This window comes from Punica granatum, chromosome 7 (assembly GCF_007655135.1).
Source record: "Punica granatum isolate Tunisia-2019 chromosome 7, ASM765513v2, whole genome shotgun sequence".
Taxonomy (NCBI): Eukaryota; Viridiplantae; Streptophyta; class Magnoliopsida; order Myrtales; family Lythraceae; genus Punica; species Punica granatum.
The window spans coordinates 16,213,130-16,234,335 of NC_045133.1; the positions used below are offsets into that span (position 1 = coordinate 16,213,130).

At 40.3% G+C, this 21,206-nt stretch overlaps 1 protein-coding gene across 1 annotated transcript; it reads left to right on the top strand.

The window, feature by feature from the left end:
• The first annotated feature begins 490 nt into the window (after window positions 1-490).
• Window positions 491-2,509, top strand: LOC116215516 (ethylene-responsive transcription factor ERF062-like). Its single transcript, XM_031551260.1, has one exon. It carries the CDS (start codon window positions 619-621, stop codon window positions 1,678-1,680), a length of 1,062 nt encoding a protein of 353 aa, XP_031407120.1. The 5' UTR covers window positions 491-618; the 3' UTR covers window positions 1,681-2,509.
• The last annotated feature ends 18,697 nt before the right edge of the window (window positions 2,510-21,206 follow it).

Here is a 21,206-nt window from a genome sequence, read left to right on the forward strand (position 1 = left end):
CCCTTTTATATCCTCACTATATTTCATGAATTTCTCCTTTAATCAGAAATTTTTTTTTTAACAAGACCGATGGTGATTATTAATTATATATATGGTTGACTCTTTAGCCAATATTTCCTCTATTGAAAAAGTTTGTTACGTGTAGAGTTGAAGTATTCTTCGGGCTAACGAAGTTGGGCTCTTTCATTAGAATCCGATTCCACCTCATTCTGAGAGAAGAAAAAGAAAGTTTTATAGATAGTTCACGAATCTCTTATGTACTGTAACAAAATAGACAATAGTTATTCTTCCGCATCTACCCTTGAGTAAGAACTCGCACGAGTGAGCTGTCATGTTCTCATTGGTCTAGAACAAAAACATAAATGAATGGTTAGCACGAATTCATTTTCCCGGGTACTAGGGATCTGACTCACCAGAATATGACCCTAATAATATTAAAAATTGGACCAAAGTCATCTCTTTAAGCATTTCCTGCTCATTGTTGATGAGTTGTTGGTGTCTCTCTTTAGCATGAATATATATAGCAATTCCACTCCCCATCTGCATCATTTCCACTCCCCCCAATAGCTTAGCCTCCCTCCCCTTTGTATTCTCATCACTTTGGGCCGCCTTCCTAAAATGGAAAACTTTCTACAGAGGGAATTGATCCCTTCTCCCCCTCATTGTTTCAATGTTGATCCGATCCTCTGGGTTGCTCTAGGGATGACCTCTAACTTACCCGATTCTCGCTCTTCTTCTTCTTCTTCTTCGTCTTCTCCTAATGGATCCATCACATGCACCGGTTCGAATCAATTTTCGGTGTCTGATCCACCAACACCAACCTCGATATCGCCCTCCTTGGACCTTCCTAGCTTATCGCTTTTCTGGCATGATCCGGCAAAACCGAACCCTTCAGCTCAAATTCAGAATTTTCTTTCGAATAATGAGAGCCCTGATCACCGTATCCCGACTTCGATGAACCCACTCTGCTCCATTCCATTGCTCGGGCAGTTACATGCGGAACAGGTCAAAACCGACCTCGGCATGACAAACTCTGCTTCCAACTGGCTTAGTACTATCAGAACTCAACCGATGAAGTGCACTGGGCGGAAATCTCCGAACAGGATGCCGGGGAAGCTCTTTCGGGGAGTGAGGCAGAGGCACTGGGGAAAATGGGTTGCTGAGATCCGACTGCCCCGGAACCGGACCCGTGTATGGCTTGGGACTTTCGACACAGCAGAAGAGGCCGCGAGAGCCTATGACACGGCAGCTTATTTACTAAGAGGAGAGTATGCCCACTTGAACTTCCCAGATCTGAAGCACGAGCTCAAGGCCAATTCCACCACAGCTGCTCTCCTCGAGGCGAAGATGCGAACGATTTTACAAGGGAACCAGACGACCTGTAACACGAACTTGAGTTCATACGCGAGTTCAAGTGCCTTCCTGCACAAGAAAGTGCCTGTGTTGGATCAGTCACCCAAGAACCCCGTACCCAATCTTGACTCAACAGTCAATGTTTTGAGCCAACATAGCCCAGCAGGGAACGACTCAAACGACTCTAAGCCAGCATTCGAGAGCAAATTCGGGTCATCTTATCATCATCAGACGGCAGGCAGAGAATCAGAGGCAGTTCAGTTGAGTAGAATGCCATCTTTGGACATGGAATTGATTTGGGAAGCTATTTTAGTCTCGGAAACGTGACCTCTCTCTCCCTTGAACTTCTCTTTGTACGCACGTCACAAAAACTGTCATCGGATTTGAAAAACTTACATTTTTTTTTTGTTATAAGAGAGACTCATTCGCCTATTACATTAAAATAGAAATCCCAAGTATCTCATAAAAGGGCATGGATAATCCTTTTGGGTATCGAATCTGGGACCTCTTGGTCACCAGACGAGATGTATGCCACTGTGCTATACCCTCTCTGCATAACTTGCATTTTCTCCTTGGGGTAAAAATCTCGTCTATGGTCTGGTACAGCCACTGGACATTGTACATTCAAATACAATGCATATATGATAATACTCGATGCCTGTATTGAGTGCTAGGCGAGCTTTCACGACTGAGTTTCTTCCAGAAAGCTAGGAATAATTTTTACAATATGCTTTCAATCAATCGATGGTCTGATTTTCAATAATCCCATGTTTGTAGCTCCTTCTGCACTTCTATGTTATAGAAGCTTTTAGCTTATGAGCTATTTTTTTAAAAAAAAATTATTCCATTTGATTATTGTAGAAGCATAAACTGGAGGAATGAAACATTTATACAGTCCAAAGGGGGCACCTTCAGCTTCTACGCCACAGCTTTCCGATTGAGACCATATGATGTGCTCAGCCTAATATATATAGTTAAAATGCTCGTTCGGGAATCGGCTGATGCAGTTTTAAGTTGTTCGTAACTTTATTTTTTTTCAGTTAATATTTGTGATGGGAGCCCCAAAATAACCAAAATCCCAGTTCCGGCCATTCTTTGGGTACTCATTGTTAATTCTTTCGATTCAATAAAGGCATCATATGAAAAATTAATCGCACATTTTGGTTGTTATTGGATCCATAATTTATTTATTTTCTTCTATTATAAGGGAGACTTGTGACATATTACAGTAAAATAGAGATCTTAATAACTAATAAAGGAATACCAGTAGGCTCAAAACGAGTATCGAATCTGAAATTTTTTTTAGCAAACAAAAACATACGTCACTGCACCCTCTTTGACAATAAATTTTCTTTATTTAATTATAAAGGAAGGCATAACAGAATATTTTTTGTTGGGAAATAACGAGTACACATACAACTATGTGGTAAATTTGGCTTACTTTATCTTTGAATTTTTAATCGTATGGAAAGTCTGGCCTATATGCCTATTATAACTAGTCCATACCTGTTCACTACACTATAATTTTTTGTCAATTAATATATAAAGCATAGAAATGAATATTGATTAAAAAAGGTATGCCAAAAACTAAATAAACTACCGAGTACATATAATAAATATAAATTTTGAATAAGATATGAAAGAAGTGAATTTTGATGACAAACAAATATTTATTTCTTTTGTTTATATAATATTTAGTATATTGAATTTGAAAAAATATCTGGTACTTCGATAATTTTTTTCAAATATTGGAAATTTTTTTAATCTTTTTGAAATTTTTATTAATTACATATTACTATGTAAAAATAATATGAAAAAATAATTAAAATTCATCAAATATTACACATAAAATACAATAAAAATTGTTTCACTAAGAATTGAAAAGGTCAATTCATGCTATGCATGAGGAATTGAAGATTACATAATTTGACTTGTGCGGTGTTTCCTTGTCTCGTTCTTTGGCCTTTTGTATATTTATATCAATTGAGATAATGAAAAGTAAAGGCATGCGAAAAGTTCTACTGAGAGAGATGGAGATTAGAGCATCTTGATTTCTGATAGAGGACAAGTAATACTACTTGAACATTATTCCTGATTCACTCTTCACAATGAAAAGAATACCTTCCCCAATAAGTGGCCATCTTTAGTAGATGATAAATTTGAAATACTACGAAGTGGAGGCCCAATAAATTATGTAGCCCAAGAGCAAGTCCAAGTGGGTGCCGAAAGAGCTCAAATGGATGTCATATCGACACCACCTCAAAAAGTAACGCACTCATTCTCATGGAGGCACTTACCCAAATATGTCATTCCAATGGAAGGCACTAGGGGTGTGCACATGTACTAGGTAGACTCGAAATCTGTTGGAATTTACCTGTTAAGGTAGGATCTGGGTAGATCTAACTAAAAATGGGGTAAGGTCCGGGTAACTATTTAAAGAATCGGTGAAAACAGGCTTCAGTTCTACTACATAGGGTACCCAAAACCTTAAACAGAACCTGCAGCCGAACCCTATTTCTTTTTTATTTTTTTATGTTATAGTAATTTGTATTTCATTTTGATAAATAAAACAAAATTTAGAATTAAAAAGAACCTTAAATCAAGTCCTATATCTAAACCACGAGTCTCTAATCGTCTGTCTCTAACTCTTCTTCCTCTTCTCTTCCTCTTCCCTTTTAGCCTTCTCCACTCATCAATACTAGATTTATTATGGATGTTCAGTTTTATTTTGTTATTATGTATAATGTGGATAAGATCTTTTCAATTTTATATTTTAGTTATTGTATTTGAAGAGAAAAGATATATATATATATATATATATATATATCTGTGTGTGTGTGTGTGTGTTTCTATAGAGCATCCGGAACATGTGGTATGATATAGTTTTTGAGTGGGGTTCGGTTCCATGTCTTAACAAGATAGGTCTGATTCCAAAATCTTAAAACCTATTACCTATAGGGTAGGGTTTGGATACTGTCAGCATTCCATTTTGGTCAACCGACTCCAAGGAAGGGCAAAATCGTCATTTCAATCATCCATTGGAAGGAAATATTTTTGATTAATTGCCCAAGGATTTACGGCTCTTAAATAAGGTCATTTTTTAACTTTAATTTGACATTTTTCAAAAAAAAAACTCTACGGAAAGTTTTCAGGCCTTACATGCATCAAATTCGAATTTCAAAATCTGAAACAAAACTCGAGACTGAAAAATTTTTTTATGAATAATATTGATCCTTGAATTTTTTCGAACACAATGGTATTTTTGGGATGACCGGTTGAAAAGATAAGAATTTCAGGCTTTACGTGTATCAATTTGGTTTTTTTTTTTCGAAATTTGAGTCGATGCCTGGGATTGAAAAGTAGTTTTTTACATAATATCGATCCCTAAATTTTTCTGAACACAACAGCATTTTCATATAGGTTTTTTGGATGTCCGTTCTGAAAGATGATAAATTCGAAATTAATCGAGCAATTACGATCGACGTGCATCAGAGGTTCAATATCGATTTTATCGAGATTCAGTCTCCATTGATACAAATTGCAATTCTCATAAAGTCAATTACTTTTCAAATTTCTCGATTTTAAAATTTTCATTTTGAAAATATTGACGGATTTTGAGAAATTGATTTGTTGAATGATGAACGTCCGTAGGACCAATAATAATAATAATAATGGTTAATTCCACTGGTGGTCCAAAACTTTTCATGAATATTTCAGGTTGGTCTAAAATATTTTTTTGGTAATTTGTTAGTACAAAAAGTTCAAAATTGTTTCAATGTAATGCATTCTGTCAATTGTCCCTGATGCCGTTAACACTTTGCTGACGTGGCGCATCCTATGTGTTACTTTTATTACGTGGAACTAATTATAGTGCGTCACGTTATTTAAGATGAAATAAAATTTGAAAAAATCCAATAAAAATACATAAAAAAATAAAAAAATATATAGAAAAATACTAAAAATATAGAATAAAAAATAAAAAATTTTAAAATAATTTTAAAATAAATTTTTATTTTTAAAATTTTTAAAATAATTTTTTATTTTTAAAATAATTTTATATTTTAAATTAAAATTATTTTAAATATAAAATTAAAAATAATAAAAATTATTTTAAATTTTAAAATTAAAATTAACATTAAAATTAAAAGTTTAAAATCATTTTGAAAAGATTTTAAAATTATTTTTAAAATTTTTTATATTATTTTTAAGGGGTAATTACACTGGTGGTCCAAAAAGTTTCACTAATGTATCAAGTTGGTCCAAAAAGTTTTTTTTTTGCGATTTGATGGTACAAAATGTTTCAAAGTTGTAACATGATAGTACAAACCATTATCTCACCATTGACGTCGTCATCTCGCCATTGACATGGGTGGACCTTTAAGTTAATTAAAGAAATATTTTGTACCATTATGTTACATCTATAAAACATTTTGGACCATTAAGTGACAACTTCAAAAGAGTTTGAACCATCATGTAACGTTCCACCAACTCCTAAAAACATATCTGAGCCACGTGTCGGCCACGTTTCTGCCACGTCAGCTTCGCTTGACGGTGTCAATGGTGAGATAACGGTTTATACTATCATATTACACTTTTGAAACATTCTGTACCATCAAGTAGCAAAAAAAACATTTTGAACCAACTTGATACATTAGTGAAACTTTTTAGACCACCAGTGTAATTACCCCTATTTTTAATAGTTTTTAAAATTTTTAAAATAATTTTAAATAACGTGGCGCGTTATGATTGATTTCACGTAACAAAAGCAACACATAAGATGCATCACGTTAGCAAAATGTTAACGACGTCAGAGGCAATTGACGGAATGCACTACATTGAAACGGTTTTGAAATATTTTGTATCAATAAGTTACCAAAAAAATATTTTGGACCAACCTGAAACATTCATGAAACTTTTTGGACTATTTGTGTAATTAATCCTAATGATAATGATAATAATATTAAAAAAAAAAAAGGAAAAAGAAAGTCAAAGAGGTCGACTGACTCCTCTGTTACCGTCCTTCCCGCCTCTTCCATTTCTTTTTTTTTTTTTGTTTCCTTTTCCTTCTCTGCTTCCCTCACCAGGGCCTGCACACTTTCCCCTTTCTTTCTTCTTCCCGAGCCTGCAACTAGCTCGTCCCCTCTTCCCCTTACTCCTTATGCCTTTTATTTTTCCCTCTCTTTCTCACCTGTGACCTGCAAACCTCCGCACCTCTGTCGAGCCAGCTTAACCTCTGGTCATCCTCACCTTCCGCCCGTTGTCCTACTCGGCTGAAGCTCTGATGAGAGCTTTCCCTTTTCTTTCTCTTTTCCTTTTCCTTCCCTTCTGCTTCCACTCCCTGCAACCTTTCCTTTTTTTTCTTCTTCCTCAAAGCACTGGGCAGCCCGAGACTAACCTCTGGCGCCCTCAGCTCCCCTCCGAGCCCTCACCTCAGACACCCTCGATCTCTCGGAATCTCCCACCCGCTCACAGCTCAGAAGCCAACCCCCTTTCAGTCGGCTCTCACTCTCTACCAGCCTCCTCTCCTGCACACCTCAATCAGATCACAAACCGACCAGCAACTCCCTACCCTCCTCAGCCACCACGATCCCGTCCATCACTGCCTTATCATTCTCCTATCACGAACAGCCGGTCCTCCCTCTCATTCTCTCTGCTCAGACGACCACCAGCAGCCTCATTCACCCCCTTCCCCGGCTTTTGGTTCCTCGGTTCCCTTCCTTCAGTTCACTGGCCTCCTACAACTCCAGGACAGATCTCGCCCACTTACATTCTGATGGCCACTTCAGTTCACTCCAGCTTTTCACGATCCTGACAGGCACGTTTATCATCATGATCCCCTCCACCTCTCTCAATCACTTTTGATCACCATCATCAACTGAACCATCATGATTCCTGCTCATGCCCGCCTTCATTCTCCTTATCGACTCATTTAGCCATCACCACTGTCCCGAGCCCTCAGTTCAACCTTTTTATTTTCTCTTCCTGCTCATCGTCCCCTCACGAAGCAGACAGACCGCACAGCAACCTTGCTTCCGCTGCCTTCCCTTCATCGTTTCCTTTCCTCAAAGCTAAGCCCCAGTCCTTCCCTTTTCTCTCGTTCTCTATTTTTTCGGTCATTGCCCACTATATGTTATGTCATTTGTTTCTTTTCCTTTGCAGGTCCGAGTCCAACACGAACCATTCTCAAGCTACTGAGTTGCTGCCTCTCTTTGTTTTCCTTTCCCTGACAGGTTTGCTGCTGCTGGTGTGCAACCAACCAGCCTCTTCCCAGCCCCTTGTGATCTTCTCGACATTGGCTCAGAAGAGGTATGATTCTTCGAGCCTAATAGCATGTGTAAGACTCTCCTTCCGTTTGATCCGGTGCTCGCATAAATGATGTTAATGTGAAACATGCGTTTTGATCGAGAGGATACGAACATGGTTAATATGAGACCGACACTTAAAAATCGGGATGTGTAATTTTAAACCAATGACGCCACGAATTTGACTTTAAATAAATCAACTTTAAAATTGGTTGCATGAGAAATGGAAATAAACTCACACGAATTGAATTTCATGCTTACTCGGCTTTAAGGAATAAAACCGATTAAATACACCAAAACCGGCATAAAACTGACAAATTGGACCTTGTTGTGATTCTGTATGCCGTGGCCATGTGCTTCGCGATGTTTAAATACATTTTTTTTATTAAAATCCCCACACTAACCGGATTAATCATGAGAATTAGGGTTAAAATCGAATTTAATTTCTAGACGGTCGGGAATTAGAGTTTTATCAGGCAGTTTACCAATGGCCGTCCTGATGGCTCAAGACCAGGGTAATCGGGACATTTAACTTGGCTAAATAAATTACTCAGTTTTTTTTAAATAAATTGCACGAACCGGTCAATAATTTGTAATCGCTTCGACAGTTTAAGAACTATTGACCATGCCTTTTTAAAACTCACAACTTCAAAAGCACTAAGACACGCGTCACGCATAGAATGGATTTCGAGGGAGTACTCATGTATCTTAACCTGAGTTGGGGCCTAATTTGAGGCAGCTCAAGTCAGGGTGCGAGAGTCCTCTTTAGACCACTTTTGGGCGGAGCGACCGTTTTCTTAGTTCTCTCGGGGTCCTCACAACCCCGACGGATCCAAGAGATCGAACAATACCAGCTATTGACTTTCGATTGTCCATGTCACATGGTCTCGATTTATTTTTCATCTACACACATTTATCGATTCAAGGGCATGACCACCGGTTCTTGATCCGCCGACAACCTAAACATTAGGGTGACCGAAACATACTGAATAAGAAAATGGGTGGGTACCTGTTAAGGTGCAGTTGTCACTCGTATACCCTCCCTTTTCTGTCTGTATACTTCTATCACCCTAGTGCAGATTCGGGCGCTTAGGGATTTGGATTAGAAGCATGAGCGGGTGTGCGCACCCGAATTTCGTCTCGTCGGGGCACGCGTGCGCGCGCCTATGCAACGCGGCTTGGGAGTGTCCACCTTCTCGAGAACGCGCGACGTACGCACGTGAGAAGGAGTCGTCACTTGCCATTTTACGACCTGGAGGTCAAGGGCCGACAAGTTACCCGGGTCTAGGGGTACAGGGTACACCTAATTGCTAAGGCATATGGTCTACGAAACCCGAGGTTTCGAATTCGGGGGTTCTGTTACATGCGAGCCTATATCTCGCACGCCCTATCGGTACTCTAGCTTGTCTAAGTTTGCAGTTTTAATTTAATTACCGCTTAATTAAGTTCCGCTCATTTTACGCGTTTTGACACCGTAAATTCGAAGAAACGCTCCAACCGTCTACTCTCCGACCGGAATTCTTATATGAATAAATGTACAACATAAATCCTTACTTTGTTCTCTCAAATAAATAAAATACAAATTACAACAATTGAATCCCGGTTGATTCGCGTTCGGTTATTATTCCACTCATGGCTCAACACGTGGTTTGAGTAACCGAAACCGAAATTAAAGCAACGCGGGCTCAGAGAGCCGGGGGTCGGGTCCAACTGAACTAACGGATGGCGAGAGAATCATGTGACTCTCTTAATAGCCGTAAGATCGATTGAGCTCCCAGGTCATGTCTGGCCACGACTTACTTACTCGATCCGAGTCGTCTTCCACATAGACACTACTAGGAGCGAAGCAGCAAGTCGAAACAGGACCCGATTCTGCACTCGGGTTGCGCGCCCTAGATGTGTGGGGGCGTTGGACCCCATGATTGACAAAAGAGGGTGTTGGACCTTGTGTATATCATATTCCTAGGGATCCGGGCTCAACTTGCAATAAATTAACAGAAAACAGAGAGTTGTGTCTTTTAATGTCGTGTTTACGTGATTAGCCAATTCGTGCGAGATTTCGATCAAAAGCGTATCTAATTATTCACATGTGCATATGAACAAGCAAAAATCAGTCACGACGAAATTTAATTTTGTCAATTTTAAGTCCGAATAATTAATTAAATCAATTTTGATGTATTTAATCGATTTAATTCTCTTAAATCCGAGTGAACATGAGATTGGTTCGTGTGAATTCGTTCTCGCTTCAAACAATTGGTTTTAATGTCGAGTAATTAAAAATGTTCCAGTTCGTGCTTTCGTCGGTTTAATTAAAACACAATTATTTATTTATTTATTTTTTTGTTCCATTTTTCCTATTTTTCAATTTTTAACTTTTTTAACACGACAATCACAAATTATCACCGCAATTATCGAATTTATTCATAAATTGAGTCCTACGCATGCCACTAAGTCGGAAAAATATACCTAGTCTCGGTTTAAGTAGGAAAACAGTGCGGTTGGACCGGATTGGAGGCGGTCTGAACAGTGCAGACTAGCTGGACAAGAGCTTGGTCGGCGAGCTGGGCCGAAAGGACGGGTGCTGGGCCGGGCGCAGCGAGCTGGGCCGAACGCGCGGCGCTGGGCCGCGAAGAGAATTGGGCCGCTGGAGGGAGTTGGGCCGCAGGGGGAGCAACTGGGCCACGATAGGCCGAATGGGCCTGACTGGGCCGCTGCTGGTTGGGCCGATGAGGGGGTGGACTAGGCCGGACTGGACCCCTGCTGAATCGAGCTGAACGGCTGCCGCTGTTGGGCCTGACTGGACCGCGGCGAGTGGGCTAGGTTCCTGGGCACGAGCTGGGCCGCCGTGCGTCTGTTTCGGCCGCTCACAGGCATTGCCTGTGCGACCCGAAAAAAAGAAATCGACCCGGTTAGTTAAACCCGAGACACAAAGGGAGAAGGGAGGTCCGGGAGCATGGGAGTTGAGCTCTGGGAGCACGCAGCCCAGTCTGAAGCTGAGGGGGGCATCCGGATCGGGCGAGCTAAGAGTTTCGGAATCGAGGACGAAAACGAACGTCCGAGCTGAGGGAGTCGTCCTAATGAGCTGGGGGTTTTCCGAAGTTCGAGCTTCCGGTCTTTTCGAGCGAGCTCCGGGCGAGAGAAACTCGAGCTGAGGATCCGAAAACGAAAATCAAATCAGCTGAGAGCTTTTGCTTTTTTTTTTTTCTTTTTTTTTTTCAGTAAATGTCGGAGCTGAGGGCCTAAAATGCCCGAGCTGAGAGTCTCCCGTGCGTGAGCCGAGAGCTAAGAGGATTCGAGTCCGGGAGCTGAGGGTGAGTTGCGGGTCGAGCCGAGGGAGTCGTCCCCCGCGAGAGAGCGAGCCCGAGCCGGGGGGTTTTCGAGATTGAGCTGAGGTTTTCTTTTTTTTTCTTGGAGAGAATCGGTGAGCTCCCGGATTTCTTCTTTTTGCGTTTCTGAGCCCCCCCTTCCAAGTCCCGAGCCGCGGGTATTGTTTCCAAAAATCGAGAGAGAGAGAGAGAGAGGGATATTGCGTGTCGGGAACCTTTGGCGTGTCGGGCGACGTTCCGTGTGCAGAGGAGGCGGCAGGCTCGGGTCGCAGTCGGCAGCAGCGATCACGAGATCCCTGCCAGAAGAAAGAAGAAGGAAAAGAAAAAAAATGAAATGGAAACGTGAAGAAATCAGAGGAAGAAGAAGAACAGGAGGAAGGGGGGAGCATGGTCAACTTCTGACCGTTTGACCCTTTTTTTTTTTTTCGATTTCGACGCTCGTACAAATTGAAAATTACGTCTTCTTGATCGGACGTCGAAAAAATAATTTGAGACCGCTATCGTGCTTAGAAAAATTCGTTGATCAATATTATGCGATAAAATTATTTTCAATCTCGAATTTTGTTTCGGATTTTGAAAATTGACGTCGATGTACGCGAAATTCGAAAACATCCCAAATAGTATTATTCTTGAAAAAAATCATAAAATTAGTGTAAAATTAGGAAAATTTGCTATTTTCAAAAAGATCGCGAATACTCGAGTAATTAATTGGAAATACTTCCATTACGGGTGGCAAAATGATGATTCTGCCCCTCTGGAGCCGGTGGACCAAAATTGGGTGCTGACAGCGGGGACAGCCTATGAAAGGTTGTCCGATCCCTCACGGGTCATGTGCAGAGATCTTGGCACCCTCGTGGTGTTTTGTGCCCCTATTTCCTAAGTTTGTGCTTAGAATGGATCAAAATACGAAGAAACGTATTAATATCAAACTCAGCTTAATCAAACATGGGCAAATAGGCAAGCAGAGGTTTATGTTTCGGGTTTTAGGCGAAAACACACTCTTGTCATAATCTGTAAAAACTGCATTGTTACAATACATAACAATTTAAAAGTAACCCACATATTTAAGACTTGATTACAGACATCGTGTCTGTTGGATCTTCTAAAATACTATCGAATGCTACATACCCTTCCAGGGCGGTCCATGACCAATTCACATCGAATATATCATCCCGTTTGTCTGTTTACGGTAGGAATTTGCTTGCCAAGTAATCTCGGTTCATAACCTGATAAATCACGTAAATCCGGCAATAACAAACAACTTATCTATTTATATCTGTTTTTCTCTATTTTTCTCTATTTTCTTGCGGGTCCAGTTCGACCATTTAGGATACGATTCACACTGGATCCGACACCCTTAACCATCGATCACGAGGTCCAACGCCCCCACACACCCAAGTGCACATGACCTGAGTGCGGAATGGGGTGCAACATTGAGTCACTCTTTTGACCCAAGTGATATCCAAGTGGGGGAATGACTCCGGTCGAGGGGTAACAACGACGTTAGATAATCACCCGGGAGCTTGACCGATCCCGAGGATATCTTGAGGACCATTTGGTCTTCTTGGGATCCGCTGGTTCGGTCGGACCCAACTCTCGGCTCTCATGAGCCCTCCCGCATTGCTTTAATTTCGGTTTTTGTTTCGATTTTTCCTAAACACACGAAGAGTCTGAGCGGAATAATGGCCGAACGCGAACCGACTGGGATCCAATCATTGTAATATTTTTATTTATTTGAGAGAATAATGTGAGGATTTATTTTGTACATTTGTTCATGTAAGAATCTCGGTCGGTGAGTGAATGATCCGAGTGTTGAATCGATCGAATTGATGTACTTACCTAGGGACGAGTAAACTAATAATTCACGGTTTTAGTTTGCGTGGGACGTCGACCATCACAGTCCAATGAATCGTTAAACGAGGATAATAAATCGATTCCTCGATGTACGAGCCTACTCTTTTCTCAGGCTCTTTGTCCGAATTGACTGTTTCCTTCGAATTTACTATGTCAAAACGGGTAAGACGAGTGCAGCCTAATCATGCGGTAAATAAATAAAAGTGGTAAGCCCTAGGCAAACAGAGTACCGATAGAGCGTATTGGATATAGGCCTGCACGTAAAAAAACCTCAGAATCCGGAATTTCCGGTTACGCAAGGCCAATGTCTTAGCAAACTAGGTGTATACCATACTTCTAAACCCTGGCAATTCATCAGCCCTCGGCTTTCGGGTCGTAAACAGGTAGTGATGACTCCTTCTCGTACGTGTCCGTCACGCATCCCCATGGAAAAGGTGGACACTTCCAAACCGTGTGATCGGTAGCACACATAGGGGCCATGACGAGATGAAATTCGGATCCGCACATATACCATGAAAAGTACAAGGTACCTAAACTTGCACACCCTAGAAGGCGCCTACTTTAGGTGCCTATAGGGGCCCACACGTTGTTTAAAATATAAATATCTGAATAAATATGTATATATAGTACAAATAATTTATTAATTAATTGTATTTAATATTTAAATAATTGAAATAATTACATTAATTAAAAATTAAAAATTAATTGTATTTGATATTTAAATAATTAAAATAACTACGTTAATAAAAAACTAACAGATTAATTGTATCTAATATTTAAATAATTAAAATAATTACATTAGTAAAAAATAATAATTAATTGTATTTAATTTTTAAATAATACGATCGTTATACAAAAAATCGTAAAAAATGATGAGGTATACTTGGACATGGCTTTTTCGATAATCTTCACATGACATTGTCGTTGTAGCTCAGCCATTATAGACGTTGTAAGCATGTCCTCCCATTGTTGTCGCTGCAACTCAATCTCCGGTTGCTTAAGGTCCTTGAATTAAATTAAGAGAGATTTTCTAGTTGTTGATTCGGATTTACGCGATTCCATCTTATCCTTGAAAGTAATTATAACGATCTTTTTATTTTCCCTTATTCTTCGTCTTACCTGCTTTGGTGCCTTTAGGACGCATCAAAGACTCCATGGTAACTTCCTCGGCCATTGGTGTTTAGAAGGTTTGACATAGTCGAATAAGCGCTAGAAGCATTTGTCTTGACTCGCTTTGAACCTCTGCTATAGCTACCAGGATCTCTCCATCTGGCATGCCTTTTGAGGATATTCTAGTGCCCCTGAAGAGTGAAATTGGTCTTATGCTTTGCTAGATAGAGTGCACGAGACATATCCATTACATTGTCGTCACTCCACCCACCCTGATGATGACTATCTGCTTGACCACCATTTCTTCATCGCGTTTAAATCTCCATTCCAACGGCCTAGCATGTATTCCCCGTAATAGTTCAAGATTCGAACCTAGAACACACTGTTCTTTTGCTTGATGCCGATAACAGGATCTTGCAACGTATTCAACCATGTGATAATCAATAGGTCATCCTCTTCGCAGGTCCAATATTGATTGGAGGGGCGACCTTCTTCAATTTCAGCCACACTATTGTCGAGGTCGATAGCGCCTAGACCACGCTGGCCAAATAATTGAGTGAATGGTGAAGTTGGGGGTCAAATGAGGAGATTAATCAGATGGCCCCCCAGCACTTGCCGATCTGGAAACTGACTCCCTATTAACTGGCAATATGATGCAGTCGTTGTACTGCACGAAGGTCCCATATTGGGGGAAAATGAAAAATTATGTGGATAATAAGGGAATTGATAATTTGGATCGGGAAAATTTGGATTAGGAAAGTTTGAAGACTGTGGATTTTGGGAATTTGGATCTTGTAGGACAGTACAACGAAGGTCCCATATTGGGGGAAAATGAAAAATTATGTGGATAATAAGGGAATTGATAATTTGGATCGGGAAAATTTGGATTAGGAAAGTTTGAAGACTGTGGATTTTGGGAATTTGGATCTTGTAGGACTTTGGAATTTCGCATGTAATTGTAGATAGCATTGAGATTGAATTGATCAGGGTCCATTTTTTCGAGAGAGAAGGGAGTAAGGTGAATTTGGCGGCGTGAAAATTGTGTGGGAAGTATTTGGATACGTGTCGATATATAAAGTTTATTCAATTAAGTAAATTAATTAAAAAATAAAAAAAGAAATTTCGAGACCAACAGCTAACATAGCCAATGGTTTAGTTTGACCACTTTTTAAAAGTTAGTTTCGCAGCAAGCTGCGGGGCCCAAAGTGGGCCATGCGGCCTGCTATGATTGGCAGGGTACTCACCCGGGGGAGTGCCCTCTCCGAGGGAGTGCCGGGGTGGGTGCCTTCCGGGCGCCACGTCGCAAGTGGCACTCACCTCTGCCTCGCGTTGGACTCGCTCTGATTGGATAATTGGGGGTCTTAATTCTTTAATGGTGATGCAAAAGTAATATCTTAAAAGACTGAAAAAAAAATGGTGACGTTTGTTTCTGGGGATACAGTGTGATGCATATTTTATCATCAAACAGCAGGAGGCTTAAACGACACATGATTATTTCATCACACGAAAATTGATTAAACCAAATGGGCATTCTCATGACAAGAAAAAGGACCTATAGCTATGGATTTCTAGAGATGTAGCTGTTTACATCTGGAGGTATAGCTGTTTACATCAATTTTTCGCACATCGCGAGAATATGGATTTGAGACATTTTGAATCGAGATTAAGTATGAGGCCCTAGACATGGAGTTTTAGGCAGTGTAATTTTGTCAAGCTCGCGATCTATGAAGACTTATTATGGGAGCCATTCGAAGAGATCCAATTCTAGGCTTATAGTGGAAGCTTCATCCTGAGACTTGGACGTGTGCCTTCTGGTTCGAAGGCGGTGGGAAATTAGATATGGCAGTCAAATTACTTATGAATGAAGGAGGAAATATCGTGGTTATCTTTGATTTTGGGTAGCAGAATAAATCGAATATCTTCTCTGATATTTCTAGAATATTTCGTTTTAGAGACTCTAGGATATTTAGATAGCTATTTCCTTTGGAATAATATTTTGATATTGTAAATATAGGCATATCAAATTTAGGGAGATTTAATAGAATTTCATATAATACCTATAAATATATAATTTCAAATTCATTGTAAAGATCTCCGACTATCAACACTATTATACTTTACTTATTTATCTTTTTCTTTATTGCACTATACATTTCCTCACCTATCTTTTCTTGCACTTGTCATACTTTCCGAAGTGGAACCTGATTTGACTTTCGAGGTTTTCCGGCACCAATCCATTGGCTTCAACCAATCTCGACTCCGAAACCGAGGTAGTTTTCCCGAGTTTAGGGTTCGGCCTAAATTCCCTCTTTTCAGCCATTTGAAGCTGAGAACCACTCCTTGCACGACCTTGCTGGCCGTGACTCACCAACCTTGGGCAGCACTTTCTTCTCTTCGGCAACGTTTGCCGAAATCTCAGCCGAAATTCTGGTCACTCAGCCAAGTCAGTTGATTGGGTCTGTTTCGTCTGAAAATCAACCTTGTTGAATTTGTTTCTAGCTGAAATCAATAACTGGCCCTTGGTCGTTTCTCTTTCGGTTCTGGATCACTTGGATAATGAAAAATAGTGGAGATCTCATAATAGCTAAATTCTCAAATCGCGAGATTGTTTGTGGCTTACTTAACATTTTACTTCATCTATTCAAATCTAGCCACCATTCGATTTGAGGACTCTCGAGGTCGTGGTACAATGTTTTGTACCGGTGGGACTGACTGGTGTTGCGTCGATAAATTTCTTGGCACAATGCTCGGGCATGTCTGGTTCTTTAATTATCTACCTATTGCATGATAAAGGTTTCAACGTTTGTTGATGTGAACAACATTAATCAATCATCACCATAGATTGGGTGCAAAAGTCTATGAAGGCGCTAGTTTAATGGTTGTGGTAACATATTGGTTCTGGGTCACCATAGATCCAAGTTTACAGTGAAATTAAGAAAATTGAACTTTAAAAATTTATACTTTGACATTCGTTCGCTATATTATTTTTCAAGTTTCGATTTCAAAATATTCGTCTTTCCTTCGCATAATTTTATTATTTGATTGCAAATATTTCGTTCTATATTCTATCAGTGAATACTTTTCTATCACAAATAAGTGTTAATTAATATATATGTATAAGAAATCTCATCAATTACTAATGTCATCTATTATAAAAATTTTGGATAATATATGTGACACCTCCTAAACTGTTCATCATTAGTAATGGTGGACCCAAAAAATTGGGTAGTGATCACGACTATTCCACGTGCGTGCCGTTGATGACGTATCCAAGATCCACGAACACCTCAAACCACCTGCAAAAGGGAAGATCGTGAGTGATGTCTTAATTTCCCCCTCCAACGCTTAAGTCAGTATGAGTCTTATGTGCGAGGGAAAGAATAAATGGGGTGTCGATTAGCCCCTATCTCTAGATATGAATTACATATTTTAAAGGAGTTTAAAGGTATATTGCATTACCACCTTTAGAGATACTGCCTAATTTACCTTATCACCATAGTTCGATAAAATATGCAAGATATTTCGGGTTACTTGACTGATGAGTAAACTGCACAATTCAGCCTATAGGCTTCGCGTGATGGGCCTGGGCCGGCGTTGCTCTTCCTTGCAATAGGCTTCGCAGGGATTGTCTCTACACTACTGGGCTTCACTAAAAGGCTTCGCTGAGCCTATGTTGCTCCTAGCGAACCGAGCTCCGCTACCCTTCGTTGGGCTTTACCAGGCTATATCAAGCTTACTGGACTATCGTTGGGTCTCATGGGTCTGGTCGAGTCAGGTCAAAAATCCACTCCCTCCCATTTGGGAATGTATGAAGTGCATGTCCTCGGGAAACAAATATCGCATGACATACATTATTCTTCAGATAGATAAGAAAACCTTGAATCCTAATTCGAGGATAGCTCTGTCATTGAAACTCTTTCATCCTGGACATCTTGGGGGTTTTAGTTTTTGTTAAATGAGTTTCTAAACCCCTAGTCATAGGGTCGTGACCTCACTTCAACCTACAAGTCCTCATGACTTCTCCAAGCATCGTGGCTTTAACAGTTAACCCTGAAAAGTGTGCGAAGCAGATTTGGGGGATTCCTAACTTTCGCGTAAGCACTAGAAACTGGCTTTTAGCCTCACTTAAAGGCGAAGGCTGCATAAGCTTTGCGTTGCTCATGTTGGCATTGGATGGCTTTGCTGCAACATTGTTTTGCCTTCTGCTTGACCTTAATTTGCATGTGGGTCAAGGATAATAGATATTCATTACCCCCTGGAGCTTCGCTTCAAGAACAGTGACAATAGCTTCATGTAGACACCCCATTTTGACCCGGGGAATGAAGAGGAGATCATACGAGCTGAAAGGTGGGACAAGGGCAAAATGGTCAAAGTTGACTGAAAATTCAACCCGGGGAGCTTAAGCAAAAAAGAGCTCAGAAGCACAAAAACAGACACAAGACATCAAAAATAGAGCAAGAAATAGAGAAAAAAAGACAAAAGTCGGCACAAACAAACTTGATCAATGAAGGTCAAATAAGGGTCAATGGTCAAACTTGATCAAAGTCAAAATCAAACTTGTCTATTGGAAGACTCGACCATTAGTCATGATTGACTAAGATTAGTAGCATGAACTGTTTCAATAAAAAATTGACCAAGCCCGAACAAGGGTGGTCAAAGTGCCAAATAGAGAAGTCAAATTAGTCAAAGTCAAAATCGACTGACATTGGTCAACTGTTGAACAAAGGTCAATCTCATCAAGGCTAATCGGGCAATTCACTTATCAGGATTCATATTGGCTTGAAATTTTTATAGTAAATAGGGCACGTCAAAAGAACCACTCAGGAATTTTGCAATGCCCATAACTCATCCTGGATCCTAAGATATGACCTTTTAAAGTTCCCGATTAAGAAATGTATGACCAAAAGTACTACTTCTCTATACTTTGGGAATCGATGAAATTAGCTAGGCTAACGGAAGCAATTCGCACCAAAATTATTTTTCCCTTGAAATTCAACAAGTCGGTGACATCTAGGCACAAAAATCACCATGAGAGCTTATCGGAGCTAGGAGATCAAATTCTTGAAAATCAGGATGTCAGAAAGGTGAATCCGAGACAGTTCAACTGAGGATATAAATGCACATTCCAAGGTCGATTTGAATCCAAATGGGCAATTCTTGAGGCCATGATGTGTGTAATCAAGTTAGGATCGATTTGGGGAGTATCATGCCCTAAGATTCTACTCGAGCCAAGAGAACAAGAATCTAAAAGGAATTATCTGCGTGGTCGTGAACAGCAGAAAAACTTAGGAAGTTGGGGGACATAATTCCTTTAAAATTGCTCGAGTCATATTTAGCTGACTCAGAATACTTCTTTAGCTGAGTATTTGTATTAGTTAGTAGGACTAAATAGTTCAACCCTCCTTTCTTGGACAACATGGAGGAGATGTAAATGCGGCAGATCATATTGGGCAGATAGCTTTACATTAGAGTGTAGTTCGAGGTGCAATTCAGGTGGCATAACTTTTACTTTGAGAGGGTGCTCGAGTTAACGCTGCTGATATTTATGAGTATCTGGTTAGGTTCCACATGCTTCAAAAGTAGATTGATATGAGAAAATGTGGTCTAGACGAATGCCTACATTATTATAATTTAAAAAAGTAGACTCAACGTGCCATCTTTTCTTATGGTATACTAGGTTTAAATTCTTGTGTGCAGCTTGGAGGGAGATCTTTCTTTCATATCTTTGGAGTTCAACCCTGTATTGATTGAACTAGAGTCCAAACAGCGGAACAGAAGTCGCATATTTGGTCATTGCACTAGGTTGAAAAGCAAGTGATGCGAAGTTACCGTGCGCTAGATTATGACTGAACGCCTCTAAGTCAGAATTTGGACAAGCATTGACACACGAGCCTCCTACCTGATTCCTGTCCTGCACTAGGGGCCACTGGTCCCCAAGGTTGACTTCTACGAACTCTTAACCACGTTGTCAGAATCGCGATTCTACCTAAAATCGGTCGAGGGTCGTAGAATCGTGAATTGTAGAATCGAATGGTGAATCGTAAGAGTTTACTTGCAATTAAAACACAACATACATACATACATATATATATATATATATGTATTATACATATAATACAACAACAACAACAACAACAACAACAATAACAACAAAAAGCAGGTGAACGAAAACGAAACAACAAAGAACAGAAACAGCGAAGAAGCACCAAGAAAAAAAAAGCCTAAGATGAAACAGAAAGAACAAAAAGAACTTGAAGGTTGGGCTGAAGTGGGCTGAAGTGAAGAAGAAGGGGGGGGGGGAACAAAACGGTTGGGTTGCTCTAGGCTGGGCTGAATCAGAATCGTAGAATCGGTCCGATTCTACAATTCTGTAATTTTGCACCCGATTTGGCACTAACCCTATCTTCTAGATTCATGCCTTGGAATCGAAATCGCTAGTCACCCCTCGAATCGTAGAATCGTACGATTTGTTGAGTTATGGAGCCTGAAGTAATGTGAATCCGGGTCGAGATCGGCCCATTGGTGATGTAATTAGGGTTTGTTCCCTTTATAAACAGTAGTTTATATCTCTTGTAACCCTAACTCAAAATAGTAGATATACCTGACTTGGCGGCGCTCCCAGACGTAGTCAGAATTACTGACGAACTGGGTAATCAATTCCGTGTGTCCCTTTTGCTTTTTCGTTCATATTGTCTTCTACTATCGTACATCAGTCGCAACAATTGGTATCAGAGCTCAGGTTTGAATCGGAGCAATCTACGATGGACGGAGGAAAATTGATGATCGAAAAGTTCGATGGATCGGATTACGGGTTTTGGAGGATGCAGATCGAAGATTATCTTTACTGTAAAGATTTGTGGCAACCTCTAGAGGATAAGTCGATCGGGATGACAGAAGCGGAATGGAAGGTGTTGGATAGGAAGGCGATGAGTGTGATTCGTCAGCCGCTGTCGCGGAACGTGGCGTTTCATACAGCGAAGGAGAAAACCACCAAAGGTATACTGAAGGTTTTAGCCGATATGTACGAAAAGCCATCAGCGGCGAACAAGGTTCATTTGATGCGGCGGTTGTTTAACTTAAAGATGTCGGAAAGCAATGCTGTTGCCGAACATCTGAATGAGTTCAATTTGATAACGGCTCAATTGACCTCAGTTGCTATCGATTTTGATGACGAAGTAAGAGCCCTAATTTTATTGTCGTCTCTACCAGAAAGTTGGAGCGAAACGGTCACAGCTATTAGTGCTTCAGCGGGGAAGGCGAA

Excerpts from the sequence above, each read along its gene's own strand:
- LOC116215516 (XM_031551260.1), top strand. The coding sequence starts at position 619 with ATGGAAAACTTTCTACAGAGGGAATTGATCCCTTCTCCCCCTCATTGT.